The 19,810-nt window shown below is 39.8% G+C and overlaps 1 protein-coding gene across 2 annotated transcripts; it reads left to right on the top strand.

Moving 5' to 3' along the window:
• The first annotated feature begins 430 nt into the window (after nt 1–430).
• On the top strand, nt 431–3,263 carry LOC124254646 (multiple epidermal growth factor-like domains protein 10). Of its 2 annotated transcripts, none has more exons than XM_046688489.1 (2): nt 431–519; nt 1,712–3,263. In XM_046688489.1, exons 1-2 carry the CDS (start codon nt 462–464, stop codon nt 2,881–2,883), a joined length of 1,230 nt encoding a protein of 409 aa, XP_046544445.1. In that variant the 5' UTR covers nt 431–461; the 3' UTR covers nt 2,884–3,263. The 2 variants fall into 2 exon arrangements, 1 of the variants encoding a protein (XP_046544445.1); XR_006892511.1 differs by lacking the exon at nt 1,712–3,263 and adding an exon at nt 1,464–1,488 and having other exon boundaries at nt 433–519.
• Nucleotides 3,264–19,810: the final 16,547 nt, after the last annotated feature.

The following is a 19,810-nucleotide window of genomic DNA, read 5'->3' as shown; positions in this document are numbered from 1 at the left end:
CAACATTAGAAGCATTATCAAAAAACAAACAATGACTTATTCAGATGAATAGAATACACATAACTTTACAACGTGTGTACGGTGCCCTCACACGTAGAAGCACAAAGAATCGATATGCGACCCACGTTAAAATATTACTGGTTCACCAAAGACAACCGGGACTATTGTGTCGCTGTTTACATGTGACGTTGACAAAGGGTAGTCGATTGTCGCTCATGGAGTACCGTTTCACCCTGTGTCACCTACACATTTTCAAAACACCAAATGAACAATATAGCAGTGTGTCTACATCAATGCAGAACTATGGATATTGTATGTTACGGCACCGTTTGTTTTTTTTATTTGACGTTCGAATAGCTCACTACCACGTCGGTCGGGGAAATTGTAAAGCCCGTAGACTGGGTATACCCAGTGGTTGACGGTTTCAATAATGACACAAGACAGGCAGGCAACAACAGTCAATGATGTCAGTGGAAAGACTCTACATCCTCCTACTTCTTTACTTCAGCCGTTGTGTTGGTAAGTATTTAAAATCCTCTATGCCACTCGTGTTAGTGTCATTTACAGTTCGTGGATCAGTAATATCATATACTTGAACCAGCCTTGTTTGCTCATGTACGAACCTTCTCCAACAATAGTATAGGACCTACTATAGGTATGCATGGATCACAAGTATCTTGTCAGACGTGATCATTAAACAAGACAGGATCTACATTCCCAAGATTGGACCAGATCGATTTTGTGATTTTAAAGCTGAAAACTACTGACTATGAAACGGTAAGAGCTCTTGCCAAATGCTTGTTCCAACTTCCAACCACATCAGCTGCCTTAGCAGTTCCTGACGTGACAGACGCCGCCTGTCAAACAACGTTTAATTGAATTTAAACAATGTCAGAACAATTTTCAGTTTGATTTTTATGACTGACATGTACAGCAACACAATGACATGTTCCAAAGTAAGTTGTAGATTTACACCAACCATGTTAGCGTGCACACCATGAAACACGTTTACACGAGACATTTTTGTACTAAATTCATTTTCTAAATCACATACAATCATACAGATTGGTTCCTAAATAATAACACCCATGGATGGAATAGCCTCTGCTTTTTTAGCAGTATACAATGAAGCAATGCCGTTGAAAGCAATTGAACGTTTGCTATGCCCGAGGTCTAAACATAGCATCATTGGATCCAGCTTTTTTCGAATGTTAGGAAAATGTTCATATATTGGGACGAAATGGAATCGGTTTTTCACATGAAGAACAGGAGCCAACTCACACTTCAATACAAAGTGTCGGGCGTAGCTTTACTTCCAAAGACGACGGCAATAAGCTATGTTCATATCAAAGTCGATGACTATCAATGTAACTAGACGATAAAAGCTTTACTTTTTTCAAAACTTTATGACTTCAGATATATACGTGCAAAAATATATCTTTCTTCACATTTTGGTATTGCAGGTTTGGCTAGATCAGTCTCATGCTTGGTAATGAATAATAACACCAGGGGAGGATACAGCTTTTTGAGAAAGGGGGTGGGGATGGGGTTGCACACACTAATGAGAAAAGGGGCCGGGGTGCACTCTTCATTTTCACCCGAGTTTCAATGCTCATTTAACAAACCTTCAGGACAAATGAGGGGGTGCGCACCCCTACACCAAACCCTCTGGATCCGCCTATGTACACACATGTAATATGACTCATTTCAGTTGAGGCGACTTCATCTTCGTGCTTCACTGATGGATGTCGACATGGAAACGGTGGACTAAGATGTCAGTCATGCTACGTTGGTTGCTATGGAGCAAAGTGCACCATCCCATGTAATGACAACTGTCACACAGACGGGTGCAACAGAATCACTGGGGAATGTTTTACATGTAAGCGAGGATATTATGGACGAGACTGTAATGTGACATGTCCGAAAATATGTTCTAGCATCAAAGCGGTCACGAATATCTGTGACCGCCATACTGGTGCTTGTTCGGAAACCTGTGACGGAGGATTGACTAGTGAACACTGCAAGGATCAGGTCTGTAACAAAGAAACCGGTCGATGTATCCTTGGCTGTCAGGAAACTTGGACAGGAGAATACTGCAACAGAACATATGATACCTGCCTTAATGCAAGATGCAGCTGGACCGGATATTGTCTCCTTGGTTGCAAACCGGGTTTCTATGGAAACATGTGCGACAAAACGTGCCCTCGATGTTGGACCAGTGGCTGTGACAGAGGAACTGGTATATGTGAACAGTGCCGTCCAGGTTATCGAGGAAGACACTGCAACCACTACTGTTCTGAAACGTGCTACAGAGGCAGGGATGGACACAGGCATTGCGATCGTTACAACGGGAACTGTCTGGAGGGTTGTGAAGTAGGATGGCACGGTCATCGTTGCGCCACTCGGTGCAGCTCCTCCTGCAACTCGTCTCGTTGTTACAGCCATGATGGTGCCTGTGTAGATGGCTGTAAGTCTGGTTGGCATGGCAAACATTGTCTGACGCCCTGCAGTACAACGTGCAAGGAATCACTGTGTGCCAGTCAAGATGGTTCTTGTACCCGCGGCTGTGTAAGGGGTTACCATGGAAATCACTGTCACAGGAAATGTATCAATTGTACAAATGATGAATGTGACCAGTATGGGAGATGCAGATATTGTCTAGACGGATGGAGAGGAGAGAAGTGCGGACTCCGATGTCCCAGCGGCTGCCACACATGTGATGAAGACGGCGTCTGTGTGTCTAACAGTTTGACCAAGAGAGTGTCGGATCAAGCCCACGACTCACGTCCTGATGGTCACACCGACACATCATCAGGATCAGGCGACCAACTCACCTACACATATGTTTTGTGTTCCCTTCTTCCAGCCATGCAAATTGGATAATGCTGGAGTGTGTTTGTCTGACGGCTTTAAACAAGACAATGTTGGATCCATGAGATGATCTCCATGCCGATCCTCATATCACATCATCAACCTCAAGCGGCGCACACGCCTACACATATCTCTTATGTCCCTTTCGTCTAGCGATGTACGTTTATTGGATAATGATGGTGTGTGTTCGTCTAACAGTTTAACTCTTTCAATACGACGAAAAATGTTCACAGCTGCACATATATCCTAAGGACGTGATGTCACGTCCAGTCATCTACAACCCTTGCATACGACCAGATATTTCCAGCTGTAGCCTCTGAATTCGATGGACGAGATATGACGTCGGATTTTCCATACGAGGGATTTGATAACTCGATCGTCTACTCATACTAGTGGTGTCACGATACACCAATCTCACGATACGATACGTATCACGATTTTAAGGTCACGATACGATACGTATCGCGATACATAATTTTCGCGCCTTTTCATAGCATTACCTTACCGGCAACGTACGCACTCGCTGATTGGTCCATCAAAATAGTCTAGCCAATCACAAAAGCTGTTAGTTTCCAACCTATAGTAAAGCTAGCTACATCTATTTATCGGGGCGGTCTGGTGTAATTTTACTATCAAGACTTTGACGGAGATGGATATAGCATAAACATTTTAATCGATAAAGTTTTAAAATAGGAATCGATACACGCAAGCATGTATCGCGTATCGTATCGTCAGTAAAAATGTATCGATGCATCGATACATTCGCGTATCGCGACACCCCTAACTCATACTAAACATTTTTCACAGTTTTGTAGCCGTGTATCCTCTTCCTTCGAATGTAGTTCGTGTACTTTGTGACAGTGTATTTTTTTAAGGATTTACTTGATTATCTCCCCCTTGTCAAAACCACGTACTATATGACCTTGACATTTGGTGACCACACAGCGTTAAATGGCTGGTCATGGAAACTTGTATCTGACTGTATGCCAGGTTCTATCTGCCATTTGCGATGATGACAGTAGCTGTTACGACGTTTGACGTTTGATTGTTAGCAATGTTCTTTCACTGTTGACTGTCCTTATAGTTGTTACCACAGGTAACACTCGTTTCATCGTTGGTTGGATTTGGATGTTATGACCCTATAATTATAAGTAATGACATAAATCTACTAAATTGTGGTTGTTCTTCCACCGTAGTGTAGTCACTGGATTGAAAGAAATTTTCACAATTACCAAACTGCTGTGTAAATTAAATTATGTTTCTCCGTGTAGAAAAAAATGCATGTCCAATGTTTCTGTGCTAAAGACGACCTATTTTTTCTCTTTTGGTCTGAAACATTTGAATGAAAGTGAATAAAGATGTAATGAAAAAGATTCAGTTCATGTGGATTTTGATGTTATGCTATTCATGAATGGTCCATGTCAACCGTTGCAAACATAGATTGGTCATATCACGTCCCTCGTATGTAAGAGTCATGTTGCTAAAAATAGACTCGTATGGAAGGGTTGTGACCCTTCAGACGTAATATCTCGTCTTCGAATGGAAAGAGTTAAACAAGAGTGCTGTATCAAGCAGATCCCCCATGCTGATCGTCATAACACATCATCAAGCTCAAGCCCACATCTTCCATTGTATATTCGGTTCCTTTCTCCTATCCAGCAGGGGTAGCCTAATGGTTAAACCTTCCGCTCGTCACGCTGATGATGATCGTTCTATTTCCCACGAGGGTACAATGTGTGAATCCCATTTCCCGTGTCCCCGGCCGTGATAGTGCTGGCATGTTGCTAAAAGCGGCGTGAAGCCAGACTCACTCGCTTACTCTAATCTATGCGCTCAAATCGTGTCTTGTCAAAAGATGCATGTCAAAGGGGACAAGGAATAAGGGACGCAACTCTTCGCGTCCACAGAGGACGACTTGTGCGACTGGTGAAACGCTACCGCACATAGGGTATGGTGAAAGGTAGCAGTGCACGTCGATACAGGTATTGATACACCTTAGTATTCTTTACACTGGAAAAAAGTCCATGTTTACCAGCTTGGAAATGTCTTGGAAAAATGATGTTTCCAAGACATTTCCAATTTTGGAAAGATGATGTTTCCAAGACATTTCCAATTTTGGAAAGATGATGTTTCCAAAAATTTACAATTTTGGAAATGTCCAGAAGGGGAGATAACTGGTGGGTGATGGTAAATTATTGTTATTTGCACGCCCCGGGACCTAATCCCTTGTTGATTGATGAGTGAATCAAGGCAGTTAATAGTCACCAATTAACAAGGCCTACTGCCTTGTTAATTACCAAGATTTTATGCCTGTTAAAGAAGCCCCTGGAAGTGAGTTAAATCTTTGATGGGCATTAAGAAGTGGAATGCATTAATGTGACCTGATTTTCACCTGATGAAGGTGCAAGCATATGCTCCGAAACTTCGTGTTATTCACAATAAAGAAGTTGACATCCATAAATCCTGCTTTTCTTATTAAAAATGTAAGTTATTAAAATCTGCTGAGCTGTAGGCTTGTTAATCATGTCGCGATGTGATTATCGCTCTAACACACCTGAGAGATTCGTCAACAGTGTGGTATGCACAGGTGGTGAAACTTGTATTGTATTACATTGGGTTGGTTGCATATTGTTTTGTGTTATGCTGTCAGTTTGTATGCATGTGTGAATGAGGAACCTCTGATATTATGACATTGAAAACAGACTAAGCTTAACATTATTCAATGGTCAATATCGCAATGTTAGTGATATGGTAGTATACGAAAGTTTGTTTCACATTTTTGATAATACCTTCTTTTATGTAGATAAAATTATAAAAAAAATGAACGAATAATGCCATGCTTCTCTCATAGTAAGGGAAGATAATTTATATACTGATTCTGACCAAATTAGATATTTCTTTATCGTCCGAACAGAATTGACAAATTACGGATGTTTTGTGTGGGTGTGTGTGCATGCACGCGTGCATAACGTCTAACTTGATAGGTATTAAAATCAGGGTGCCGTTCCACTAATTATAACCGATCTTATCTAAGATCAGTCTTAGCAAGGTACGCCAATTTTACAATCGCCTTAGCTAACAGTTACACCCGTTCCACTACCCAATCTTAGGCCGATCGTAGCCGGTCCCGATCTTACGATCCGATCCAAGCTTAGATCGAGACTCTTTCGTGCGAGAGATGGAGGAATGGGAGGCACGAGTTATCTCCCTTTGCATAGTCTAGCAAATGATAGAAAGTAGTTTAGGAACCAACTGAGTGAGTGAGTGAGTTTAGATTTACGCAGAACTCAGCAATAGTCCAGCTATATGGCGGCGGTCTGTAAATAATCTAGCTAAGATGCATAGCGTTCACTAACATGAGCATTCATGTTAGTGAACGCTATGTATCTTAGCGATAAATAATCGAGTCTGGACCAGACAATGCAGTGATCAACAGCATGCGCATCGATCTGCGTGGTCAGGCTCGATGACATGTGTCAACCAAGTCAGCGAGCCTGACCATCCGATCCCGTTAGTCGCCTCTTACGACAGGCATGGGTTGTTGAAGTTCAATATATTCTAACCCGGGCCTTCATGGGTATTTTTGCAGAAAAAAACTAAAGCAAAATATTAGGGTAGTGAGCACCTGCGTTTCAGGTGCAAGTGCGTGAGAACGATGGGTATCAAGCATAATATAATAATAATAAATGCATAATTATAGTGCGCCTGTTCCACATCCTTGGGCATGCTCAAAGCGTTGTGTACAGATAATTTACACAAGAATATTTACAGCCGACATTATGAGTAATATCCTGAGAACAGGTTTTAAGTCTGGACTTTAAAAACGTCAATTGTGTCAGAGCTTTTAATATGTGCCTGAACCTTGTCAATCAGAATAAACAAGGCGTCACGAGGCTATAGCGTATGTAGAATCTGTCAGTGGTCTTGAATAACACGCGGTCTGCCTTAAGAATTCCCCACCAAATATGCGCAGTGAAATCAAGCATATTTGAATCTTTTTGCTTCAGAACATTGTTCACTTCAAGGCTGTCCCTATTCTTAACAATGACGTTGCAATATTGTTGTACAAATGCGTTACACCGTCTCGCTCGGTTGTGTTCCCATGACGACAGTGGTCAGACTGGCCTGACATTTGTAAAGCTTCAGTGCAGTGTTTGTTTACATCACAGAAATATAGAAATTCATTTCATGGGGAACTTTAGGGGACGCTCACGGTGAAATGCTCGCTCTTATTTTTCACATAGAATAGGAAAACCACCTTTTTGGTTTCTCTACGATTGATTTTAGCTATTCTAAGTTGGTCATGAGCAACTTAGACTTTGAATCTTAACTTTACGATTGACGTAGGTAAGATTGGTTAGTGGAACGGTATGTCGATCGTAACGTCACGCTAAGATTGAGATTTTAGGAGTTTACGATTAACATAGGGCTAAGATCGGTTAGTGGAACGGGACCCAGGTCGTTTGTAACCATAATGACTATATTGGTTGGAACACTTGAGGAACAAAAATAATTTCACTCTTCAAAAGGAACTGGAACAGATACATTTCTCATGTTTTCATATGAGCTTCAAAACATTGAATGAATTAATGCTGTATGATGAAATGGATCAGAGACACATGTAATGGTCAAAAACATATAATCACTATGTTAGTTAACTCATGGCCAGACACGTCAAACTGGTACCGATAGATGTACACCTAATACGTAAAAATTCAGTATTTCTTAGTACCTGAAATATAAAACACGAATTTGGGATGAGATGTTTTAATCTGAGATCAATCTGTTAGGTAGCAGTTTACTAAAGTAGAACTTAAATCAACTTCAAAAGATTGATCATTCGCAAAGTGAAGCAGATCTCACTTATACTACAGTAAACAGTATGGGGATACACAACGGAACATACCACTTACGTGATAACAACTCCCTGCTTATTGCGTAGAGCGGCATTTCGATGTACAACGTTCAGGATAAACAAGCTGATTGAATGTTGATTGATTCCATCACTTGGACAATGGAGTGGATTTCGACTTGTTGATCTTACTCTCCTGTTGGCCCCAACGACGTGCTACTTGCTGAATTATCTGTTGTTAATTTGCTGCTTGTCACTATGCATATATACTTCTATTCACCTGGTTGTAGTAACTTTTATCTTGATAACGGCGTGAGAATATACATGGAAACTCCACTCTATCGACCTTTGGTCCAAACGGTTGAATTAAGAGAAATGTTGACGCCCGTCTGTTAGCAAATTAACATTGGATTACAGAGACAATGAAAGGCCTACGTGTTGATAGAAGAGGATATTCCGGATTATGCGAATGAGAGCACACCTAATGAGAAAACGAGCCAAATATATGTATAAAGATAGTGTATTATTTCAGTCTCATTTCACTTAGCATATATACATTGCACATAAAAACCATAGAAGGCGTAAGCCACGAGTGGTAACGGGAGACTATATGGACATATTTTATTTAATCATGTTACAACATGCTACATTTTACAGGAATTATAAATAGTTATATTACATCATATTATGAAATGTTTCAAAATATTACAAAATTTTAAATATACATACACATTTATAAGTACATTATAAATATATTAATGATGAGAAAGAAGAGACGCTGAATCAGCAAACTGTCTAACAGTTAAAATTCCATTTTGAAACTGGTGTCTCAGTTCTTGAAGACGACGTTCCAGGTATCGGTATTTCTTCTTCGTGGGTTGTCTTTGGCCTCCGGCATATTGCACCAAGGAGGTGTAGGAATGAACTTCTGTTCAAGTTGAGCATTAGCTATTTCGAAGTCGAATGTACACTTTCATGCTTCTTCTCATTATATATCCCCATGTAATCAGTGGGGAACTGATCCAGAGCGATTAATGTTTTTCGCCAACAGTCTAATTTCCAAACCAAACTGCAAGCTTGTCGGTATCTGCCAAATCGAGCGTGACGGACACAGGGACTTGGCTTCTGGCCACCTTGACAAAATTTCTTCAACCCAAACAGCGGGACATTAGGAAGGGTGGATGCTCATCAGATGCTGTTATTTGAGAATACCCCCGGTAGTTCCTGTCTGATTGCAATAAAGTATACCAGCAGTGTATGCTTTTCAGATTTTCTAATGCATAGATGGCATAGTGACTTATCCAATTTGATCTTATTCCCGTGTTTTTTACCTCGATATGTAATCATGCCACGTAAACATATGATGTCTATTACATATTATATTTATGACAAATGAAAATTTACTAAGGTATCTGCAATTTTAACTTCAGTACACATCAAATGCTTATATGTATTTCTTATGCAACGATGAAGTTCCGTTCGTATCCTCTAAACAGTGTCGGCCCATAAGGTTTTTCAGGGGTCAATTAACATTGCATGCAATTCAGCGATTACTACCCCCTTTGCTGTAACCAGTATTTGGTGGCATAAACCTACACATGTTATATGTCATAACTGACTTGATGGTCAGTTAAACAGTGAACATTTAAAATGTGTTCACCACTGCAATTTCGACTAGTCAAGTCGATAATGCTTTCGTCAATCCATTAAACAATCATTACTAAAACAACACCAAACATCAAAGACTACCGTCAGTCGCCTTAACACCCCCATGAAACACTCATGCCGCCCCCATGCCGCTATTAGCCCATGCAGAACAATCATTTACCATCACCCACCAGTTATCTCCCCTTGCGGATATTTCCAAAATTGAAAATCTCATCTTTCCAAAATTGGAAATGTCTTTGAAACATCATCTTTCCAAAATTGGAAAAGTCTTGGAAACATCATCTTTCAAAGACATTTCCAAGCTTGTAACTGTGGATTTTTTTTCCAGTTTGAATTTATAACTGGTATGATGGTAAAACCATTCAGATTACCCGACAGAGGTTCCCATTTCGCATTTCTTGTGTAAATACTCAGCATTATGAATTAAGGTCTGATGTGCCAAATGTATTACATTTTATGTAATATGCTCATGGAAGTGCAGCAAGGCGAATTATCAGCTGAGATACAAAACAAACATTGATCAAAGGATTAACCGATAACACGCTGGTTGATTAATTACTTTTATCTTGTACAGCGGATTTGTCAAAAGGTAGTGTTTATGTATGTAGATTTACTAATCTATACTGATTACAACCTGTCGTAAAGTACCTGTGTAAAAACAACATCATTCCTTTAATGTATTAACCGCCAGTAAGTTGATGGAGGAGTTCCTCCTTTGCTAGTCGGGCAAGTTGTTTATTTAAAGGCCACAGTCGGAAATCGGAGTTCAAACGATTCCATAATTTCCCCCCAGCGCTTTGGGGAAAAGTGGTTTCAACAGTTGGGCTGTGAAATAGGTTAGCGCAGCTTGGAAGCGGGTTGTCCGGTGAATACTCGGTGCAGGCTTTGGTGTGGGCTCTATTTCTAATGTGTTCTTGATATTTCACAGGTGCGAGCATTTTATATGTTATGACAGTAGATTACCGATATAACTGTTTATATAATTTCATTTGTCTATTTCACCACACGTTCTTCTTACCGAGTCACTTTCTTAAAAAGTCTGAAACAAATCCCCTGGTGTTCCAACAGGAATACAACCAGTTACGTTCGAAGTATAACACTCACAGATCCATTTTCACAGACGGATCCAAGGACGATGGCCAAGTTGCCAGCGCTACAGTCATTGGAGCCAAGACTGTCGCCTCTAGGATCCCCGACAACAGTTCCATTTGCACCGCTGAAACCAAAGCTATCTTCTCAGCTTTGCCCTACATTCAACAGCAAAATCAGTCCAAAAACTTGACTTCAAGTCACCCAATCATCCTGGACATATTAGAACTGTACAACGACCTTTCTACTGGCCAATATGACATCATCCTCTGCTGGTTGCCGGGTCACGTCGGCATAGCAGGTAACACTAAGGCCGATGCTGCAGCAAAAGCAGCTCTTGAAAAGCCCCTATCTCCACTGCTAATCCCGTACTGTGATTTCAAACCCACTATCAGAAGCTATACTCGGGACCTGATGCAAAAAAGGTGGGACACTCAAGTAGGAAGAAACAAACCCCCTGAATTGAAGCCAACAATCGGTTATACCTACTTGGGTTGCCAGTCAAGACATGATGACGTAATTTTACGACGATGTCGTATTTGCCACAGTCGGTTTACACATGGGGGATGGACCCCCCATATGTCTCTCCTGCGATGAGGCTTTCACCGCCAAGCATATTCTGCTTGACTGTGTGGATTTTACATCTGCAAGGGACTCGCATTATCACGCAACCAATCTGAAAGATCTGTTCTCCAGCGTGAGCGCTCATCTGATACTGAACTACATGAGGGAAGTTGATCTATATCATAAAATGTAACTGTGTAATGTCACTAACGAATTTACCTGCTTTTCAATTTAGTGCTATGACATTCTCTGTTCTAAAATGACAATGTAATGAACGTATGTCTTTGAAACGAAACCACTTTGTACTTACTGACTGACTGAGTTTAGTTTTACGCCGCTTTTAGCAATATTCCAGCAATATCACGGCGGGGGACACCAGAAATGGGCTTAACACATTGTGCCCATGTGGGGAATCGAACCCGGGTCTTCGGCGTGACGAGCCAACGCTTTAACCACTAGGCTACCCCACCGCCCCACTTTGTACTTACAATGTATATTAATGCAGACTTGTTCTCGTCACTATATGGCTGGAATAATGCCGATTCGACGTAAAGCCCAACTCAACTCAACTCAACTCAACTCAACACTTGAGTTTGATACTTAAAAGCAATGTCATTATTTAGCAACAATGTCTAACTGTGATATAGATATGTCGTTGTCACAGAAAAAACTCAATGTCTGTTTTATTGACACCTATGTGTCTGCCTGTCTGCTAATGACAATGTTCAATACACAACTTCAATCACTGACCACATGCAAATTGAACTTAACAACAATCAGGCTACACACTATAAGCAAAAAGCATCGATTTATGGCCCACACCCCGTCTCTGTCACATTATGTAATTACACAGACAGGCAGGTGATACTTGTACACATGACATGTTATGATGTCTGTTGATTGCAAAATGTTATACACAAGAAAGGGGCATGTTTTTACAAAACCTAACATCTATATATATACACACACAATGAGACGTGAGGCATCTGCAAATGAACCAGCCGTTACACTTGAGTGCACACCCGCCCGCTCTGACTTGGTCCGGTATCCCGGCTGCTTCGTACAAAATATTGCACTTTTGATTTGCGATTGTACGCTTATAATTTTGTTTATATCTTTTTTCATAATCAGCAATGTATATTATATGTCATGAATAAGTGATAATTGTGTTTTAATTATGTTTGATTTTTTGGTTGCATGTGACCTTTAAGGCGTAAGAGGATCACCAGACCATGTTAATTAGTAAGACAATGGTACGGGTGGGTGGGGATTGTGGGGGAGGAGATGACCAAGAAAAACACAAGTGGATTGATTGCTCATTTTATATTACCTTTTTAAAGAATGGCAGATGCAATTAGTTGTCATGTGTGCGATCTTGGATGACCAATGAGATTATACACCAATGTGAAGAAAACTGAATCGATGTAGCCCTTTGTCGCATATTAGACTGTTAAAAGACACTTTGTCAGATGCAGATCAATGGCATATTGTTCCTTTATGTGGAGGCAGTGTCCCATTATTGACAGCGTCTTGGTCACTGATTCGCGAAGTTTCGCTCTCAAACCTGGGATAACTAGCTGCACCAATTAAGGGTAGTTATGTACTAGTAAATGCAATCACCCGAGAGAAGTACAGAACAAGTGACATTCTTGAACACTAATATCACAATCAACTGAGGGTAAAGGATGCGAGAAGCAGCATTATCCGTTGAGATGTATGAATGCAATATTTAAAAAAGGTTACGTCATGAGCAGGATGGGAGAAGTAGCTTTACCAATTACTTGCAAAGTATATATGCCCACATATACATCACATTTCCTTATCATATTTCATCATGGCTGAGAAAGGTACAAAGTTAGATGGTAGGAGAACAGGTGGAGAATTGTTGCTGGATGGATATAGGTATCTGAGACGAACTGCCAACAGGAATGGTACCATTATATGGAGATGTCAGTGCCTGAAAACAGCCTCAGTCACTACAACAGCAGATGGGACTGTTGTCAGAAGAGGGGACAAACAGCATACACATCCAGACCAAAGCTCTATTGGTTCCTATATCCTTACCAGTACTGTAAAAAACGGGCACGAGAAGAGCTGACAAGGGTACCAAAGTTCATTGTCAAAATCGGGACTAAACCTATGTGGATATTGATGGATTCATTACTCGAACAAGGTAATAATCTGACATTGTTGCAGACTTTAGTCTGTTTTTTTTCTTATATTTGCATTTTGTTTTTATTCATTTGTGGTAGCATTCAACAGAATAATTTGTTTTCGCCGTGTAGCGTAATGGGACAGACAACATACACTAGGTCATACCTAGGGCGTGTGGGAAATATGATTCATGTTGGCATTCTATAATATGTCTAGATATTACAGTCATGTTATATATACGCTATAAGTATAAGTAGATCGTATGCTTTTTATTAAGTTTCAAAATGCATACAAATATGGCAATAAAATAATTAGGATTAAAAGACAAAATATAAAGACATACATTGGCTTCCTTATTTTTCAGTCATGATGTTTTACCACTTGTAGATGATTAAACTTCAAACTGTTTTTATTTGTTATAATAAAAATGAAGATGGAAATATTATCGAGGAAAAAAGATTTCATTTTGTTGATCAATCTATACCTATACGATCAATTGCGCATGCGGATGGCGCAGCAAAGGTCACGAACCCTTTGAAAATACTGGGATATCATCCGGGTGCTCAGGGGAGAAAAACAATAACAACAGCAACAACCAGTGCGCGGAAATTGCTCTGGATCAGTGCCTTGTTAAATGTGTTCATCATATGATTGTTTTAATCATGTTTTTACACCGTCGACTTCCGTGTGCGATGTGTTCACTTCCATCAACCACCAGCTTATACTAACACGTCACATGAGACTAGCCATGTGCTAAAATAACACACAAACTTCAAAGCCTACCCCTTGTCAACGTCCTTAGCCTTATAAAAATTGAATGGTCGGCTTCCTGAGTCGACATCTCAAACTATTTTCGTGTAAGTGATAATAATATCTGAGTATTAGAGAACAGATTGGCTTGCTTGGAATTTAATGCTTTTTTTAAACTAGAATCTCATAAACTATTTGTCTCTGGAATCATCTGTGATATGAACTTATGTAGGGATTTCTCTAGAATTTTTTTAAAGGTCACATGCAACGTAAAACACAACTTTGCAGATTCAAATACCTTTCGGTATGGACGTACCGAAACAAATCATCAAAAATGCAAATTCAACTTATAAAGTTGAAAAATAACGCGATGAAAAAAACGCGAAATCGGAGTTCAAACGATTCACTAATTTTCCCCGAAAAATTTCGGGGAAAACGGGTTTCAACAGCTGGGCTGCGCTCATAGCATGTGCGCAGTGAAATAGGTTCGCGCAACTTGGAAGCGGGCTGTCTGGTGAATACTCGGTGAAGGCTTTGGTGTGAGCTATTTTTTTCTAATGTTTTGTTGATATCTCACAGGCGCGAGCTTTTTATATGTTATGACAGTAAATAAACTGTTTATATAATTTCATTTGTCTATTTCACCACACGTTCTTCTTACCGAGTCACTTTCTCAGTTCGATACTTAAAAGCAATGTCATTATTTAGAGTTGACACGATTTCTAACTGTGATATAGATATGTCGTTGTCACAGACAAAACTCAATGTCTTGTTTTATTGACACCAGTGTGTCTGCCTGCCTGTCTGCTAATGACAATATTCAATACACAACTGCGATCACTGACCACATGCAATTTGAACTTAACACCAATCAGGCTATACACCATAAACAAAACGCATTGATTTATGGCCCGAGTTCGGTCTCTGTCACATTATGTAATTACACAGACAGGTAGGTGTGATACTTGAACACATGACATGTTATGATGTCTGTTGATTGCAAAATGTTATACACAAAAAAATGAGCATGTATTTATAAAACCCAACATCTTTCTATATACACACATAATGAGCCGTGAAGACGGCATCTGCTAATGAACCAGCCGTTACACTTGAGTGCACACCCACCCGCTCTGACTGGCTTCGGTATCCCGGTTGCTTCGTTTCGAGGGAGGTAAACCCAAGTGCAAAATATTGCACTTTTGATTTGCGATTGTACGCTTATAATTTTGTTTATTTGTTTTTTTCATAATCAGCAGTGCATATTATATGTCATGAAGAAGTGATAATTGTGTTTTTATTATGTTTGACTTTGGTTGCATGTGACCTTTAACGTTATCTAAAATTAAACATTTAGTCACCTTTTGTTGTATATGACCAAATTAATGGTACACTATGAAGATTTTAAGAAGGAATTCATTTGGGTTCTTTTTGCCTCAGTCCGCCCGTGTGTGGACAATATAACCAATTATCTATTATCAAGTTCATGATATTTCGTGAATACAGCAACTGCATAACACCGTCTCTGACCACAAACCCAAATGGGTTGTTCTCTATTCGCCTACAGTCTTAAAACAACAGTCTTGATTGTTGATTTCGCAATGATAAACCACCCAAACGGTCCATCCCTTGTGACAGGTGTTAATTAGAGGGTACCATTAGAGAAAGTATTCTACTACAATAAACCTATTATTCCCTGGCAAGGGTTCAGTTTTATGACATGTAATAAACCCTGTCCAGTTAGTCAGTGGGTCCGGTAAACTTTTATTTAATCAATGATGTAACGTAGGTCTATGTAATTTATGTTTATGCAAACCGTGACAGGTCAAAACTATTTGCGCTTCTGTGGATAATAAGTAAAACATACACTTAAAACGGTATTTTGGAAAATGCTAGCCATATCAGGGCAAATATGACAGTCAATATCAATTTTTAACACCTAGAACAACAAGGATGCAGACGAGTGAAGTTATACCAGGGATATTCTGCAATGTCTTATAGTCTCCCTGGTTATACTAAATATAGAACTGGTTCCTAGTTGATCCCATAGGAGGACGAATACACTCCTGGGAGGACGAATACACAGTCTATACACTCACGGGGATCCTTGTGAAAAGGAGAAACTCAAAGAAGTAGTGGTAAAATCCTTCCTAAATTTCCAAAAATTTCCAAGCCTTGGACACATCATGTTTCCAATTTTGGAAATTTTTGGAAATATGATACTTCCAAATTGGAAATTTTTGGAAATCACCATTTTTTTCTTGTGATAGTATGAGATTTTAGTCAGATGGTTAGCTTATACATTGCTTTCAACGTTTGTACCGATACATTTAGATACGTATTTTCCCGCTGTGCCAGTTGTATTTGTCCGAATATCTACATATTATCAGAATAAAGAATTAAAGTATGATTATTGTCGTTCTTTGTTTGGATTGAATAGTTGTTTGACGCAGCAGTCAGCAATATTCCAGCAAATATTCGTTAAGCTTTTGAAAATATTCTCCATCCATAAAACATAATGCAACATAAGGCTACCTATACCTATGCACCTACAAATCCACCGTGCCGTCTTTGTTTAATAGACAACGACGAAACTAGTAGTAGCACTGGGGTAGCCTACTGGTTAAAGCGTTCGGTCGTCACGCCGAAGAACAGAATCCGATTCCAAATGCGGGTACAATGTGTGAAGCCCATCCGCTGTATAACTGCTGGAACATTGATGAAAGCGGCATAAAATTAAACCCACTCACTCATTCAATAGTAGTAGAAGTAGTAGTAGTAGTAGTAGCAGCAGCAGCAGCAGCAGCAGCAGCAGCAGCAGCAGCAGCAGCAGTAGTAGTAGTAGTAGTAGTAGTAGTAGTAGAAGTAGTATCAGCATGATATGAATAATTAACTGTACACATAACCTGATGTTGATATGAGCAGGGAAGAAATATGTAAACTGACGGACACAAGAAAGTATACACCCATGTATAATGGTTGCTGAAATTTAAAGATACAAGGAATGGCTCTCCGATGGTGATAAATCTCATGAGGGTATCATAATTATGTTTCGGACCCTCAGTTTGCGACTGTTTTTAGTTTGGTTAAATCCAGTTTTCAAGCGTATGCTTTCTTGTCCCCAGCAGTTGTCCTAACAATGAATGATATTGAAGAAAAGTTTATATCATTCACATAAACGTAATATTGGCATGTATATGTTGCTAGTTTCCGATCACGTGACATCTAATCACATGTTCCCCTACTGAAACAGCAGAAATGGATAAGCTTGAGTACAGACCAGTCATAAGTTTTTGGTCCTCGAGGGCCACTCGGCGAAGCACCTTGAAATGCAATTGACAACAGTACTGAGTCTCATGGGTCAGGGGGTTCTTCAATGTGCTTTGCTTCTGCCTTCCCTTCTTCTAGCAATGTCTTCGGGTGTTATTGATACATGCATGTTGACTTGGCAAGTAACGATGCCATGTGTTTCAACTTCAGCTGAATGATTAGGTGTTTATTCTATACATGTGTAAAATTAATTTAATCCTTCCTGAAGCAGCTTGAGAGTTAATTCTATTGTGATGTTTTGACGAATGATTGGCGGCTCTAACACTAACGGATCTAGGAACTCATTGCTCTCTATTACCTGTTGGCTTTACATATGGTTTTATGGGATTTCCAAAATTGATGTATGAATGAAACAAAATATGTCCGATGCAATTCCCTGGACAATTGACTACACTTTGCTTGTGTTTATGACAGGTGCAACCGGTGGGGAGGGATATGCTCACCTTTCGCAAAAAAACCTGGTATCATCACTACTTCATAGTGATTCATAAATCCATGCTCTATCATCGTATCGCATGGTGACAGTCACTGGATTGTCTTACGGTCCAGACTCGATTTGTTTACGAGCAACATCCTACAGATGTAATACTGACGCGACTCAAAATGGTGGAGAAAACACATTGCTGACTGTAAATCCTGTTGCCTCAACATATCATATGTCCTTGGGATATGCACATAAACACCTTTAAGCCACAATGAATGCCAGTGCGCTGTAAATTAATACAGCATGGATGTCACACTTTTCCTATCATAAATGTAGTTACATATGAATGTACAATTGTCTCCACAATAATGTTTTATTAAATGCACATATATTCATGTATGACTTGGTTCGAACTTGTTTATAACTTGTTTATTTATCTTACATGGTTTTGCATACTAGAGCATGGCAGTTTGATCAAACCTTATTGAAGTAGTCTCTATTACAGGTAATGACAGAGGTAAACATTGTTAACTTGTACAATTCGATCAGCTCCTTATGTATGGACTGAACTGTTGGTGGGTATATATTGTTTCCTAAGTTGAAAATGATTTGACAGGATACTGACACGGTTTGGACTGACTTGACCACCCGAGTGTGATCAGACAAATGTTGGGCGTTTTTTGCCACGGTAGACTGTATTGTTCGTTTAACCGTATCTATTATGTAATGTATCCATCTCCATTCGCTCTTTATGATATGTAATGCAGTGGATAAGTGTTCATGGACAGTATGCTTGAGCCCTGTGTAACACTACACATACATACCCGTATTGTATGGCACATTCTCGCGTTTAAATAGCTCATTATAGCTATTTCGTTGGTTGGGTTGCAAGTAATACCCAAAGACCGTTCGTACTATGCTATTCTCTCGACTGACACACATTATTAAAGACTCAAGGCAAGCAATACACAACAGCCAATGATGCTAGTGGAAAGACTCTTCATCCTCTTATTTCTTTTCTTCATCAGTTCTGTCGGTAGGTATTAATAGCCTGGGTATTCAGCACCTGCAACGTTTTAGTATCACATACATGTTCACAGACCAAGGGTATTATGTACTTGAACTGGCCTTATAAACTCTGAGATCTTTATGAGCAATAATATAGGTCTCATATCATCATCATCTCCAGCCTCTCGTCGTGATACATAACGCAGTCGATAACTGTTTATGGATGCCTGAACCGGTCTTGTTTGCCAACGTGCGAATATTTATCAGCAATAGTATAGGTATGCTTGAAACATAAGCAACTTGTCAGCATTGATCATTAATCAAGTTAAGTTTTACGCCGCACTCAACAATTCATTAATCAAGGCAAGATGTACTTTTCCATCATTGCATTATATCGATATCAATATTGCGATTGTAAACTGAAACCTACTGACTGTACAACGGTAAGAGCTCTTGCACAATGTTCGGTCCTGTTCGACGTTCCAACCCTACCAGTTGCAAGTAGCGGCTTCTAAAGTGACCGACGGCGCATGTAAAACGTTTAAAACAGTGTCAGAACAACGTTCACTTGGGGTTTCCGACTGAAATGTACAGCGATACATTGACAAGTTTCAAAGTAAATTTACAACTGTACCCCAAACATGTTCGCGAGCACACCATGAAAAACGTATACACGAATTTGGTGTGTTTGGATGAAATTCATATGACGTTGTGAATGGAATAGTCTTTTTCTAAATCATTTACACTTATACAACTTGGTTCCCAAATGATATCACCCAAGGATGGAATATCCTCTACTTGTTAATAGTATACAATGAATCAATGCAAATGGGCCAGTAGGAAGCAATTAAATGGTTGGCTATGTCCTAGGTGTAGACTAATCGTTGCGGAGACCTTGACTACAAAGTCTCGGCCACATCTTCACTACCAATGACGACGGCAATAGTTCATATTTAAGTTGCTTACATCAAAGTCGATGGGCATCATTGTAACTACACGATAAAAGCTTCACTTTTCACATCTTTATCGAACCAAAAGTGCAATCATATATCTATATTCACTTTTTGGTATTGCAGATCTGGCAAGTTCCTCCTCATGCT

Source organism: Haliotis rubra, unplaced genomic scaffold, assembly GCF_003918875.1.
Source record: "Haliotis rubra isolate DU_JTF1 unplaced genomic scaffold, ASM391887v1 Scf579, whole genome shotgun sequence".
NCBI lineage: Eukaryota > Metazoa > Mollusca > Gastropoda > Lepetellida > Haliotidae > Haliotis > Haliotis rubra.
The sequence above is the reverse complement of the archived record's forward strand: the minus strand, read 5'-3'. Positions and strand labels throughout refer to the sequence as shown.

What these genes read in the sequence shown, in the direction of transcription:
- LOC124254646 (XM_046688489.1), top strand. Translation starts at nt 462, where the DNA reads ATGATGTCAGTGGAAAGACTCTACATCCTCCTACTTCTTTACTTCAGC. An exon ending in TTACTTCAGCCGTTGTGTTG is followed by an intron (nt 520 to 1,711) that starts GTAAGTATTTAA and finishes GACTCATTTCAG; the next exon opens with TTGAGGCGACTTCATCTTCG.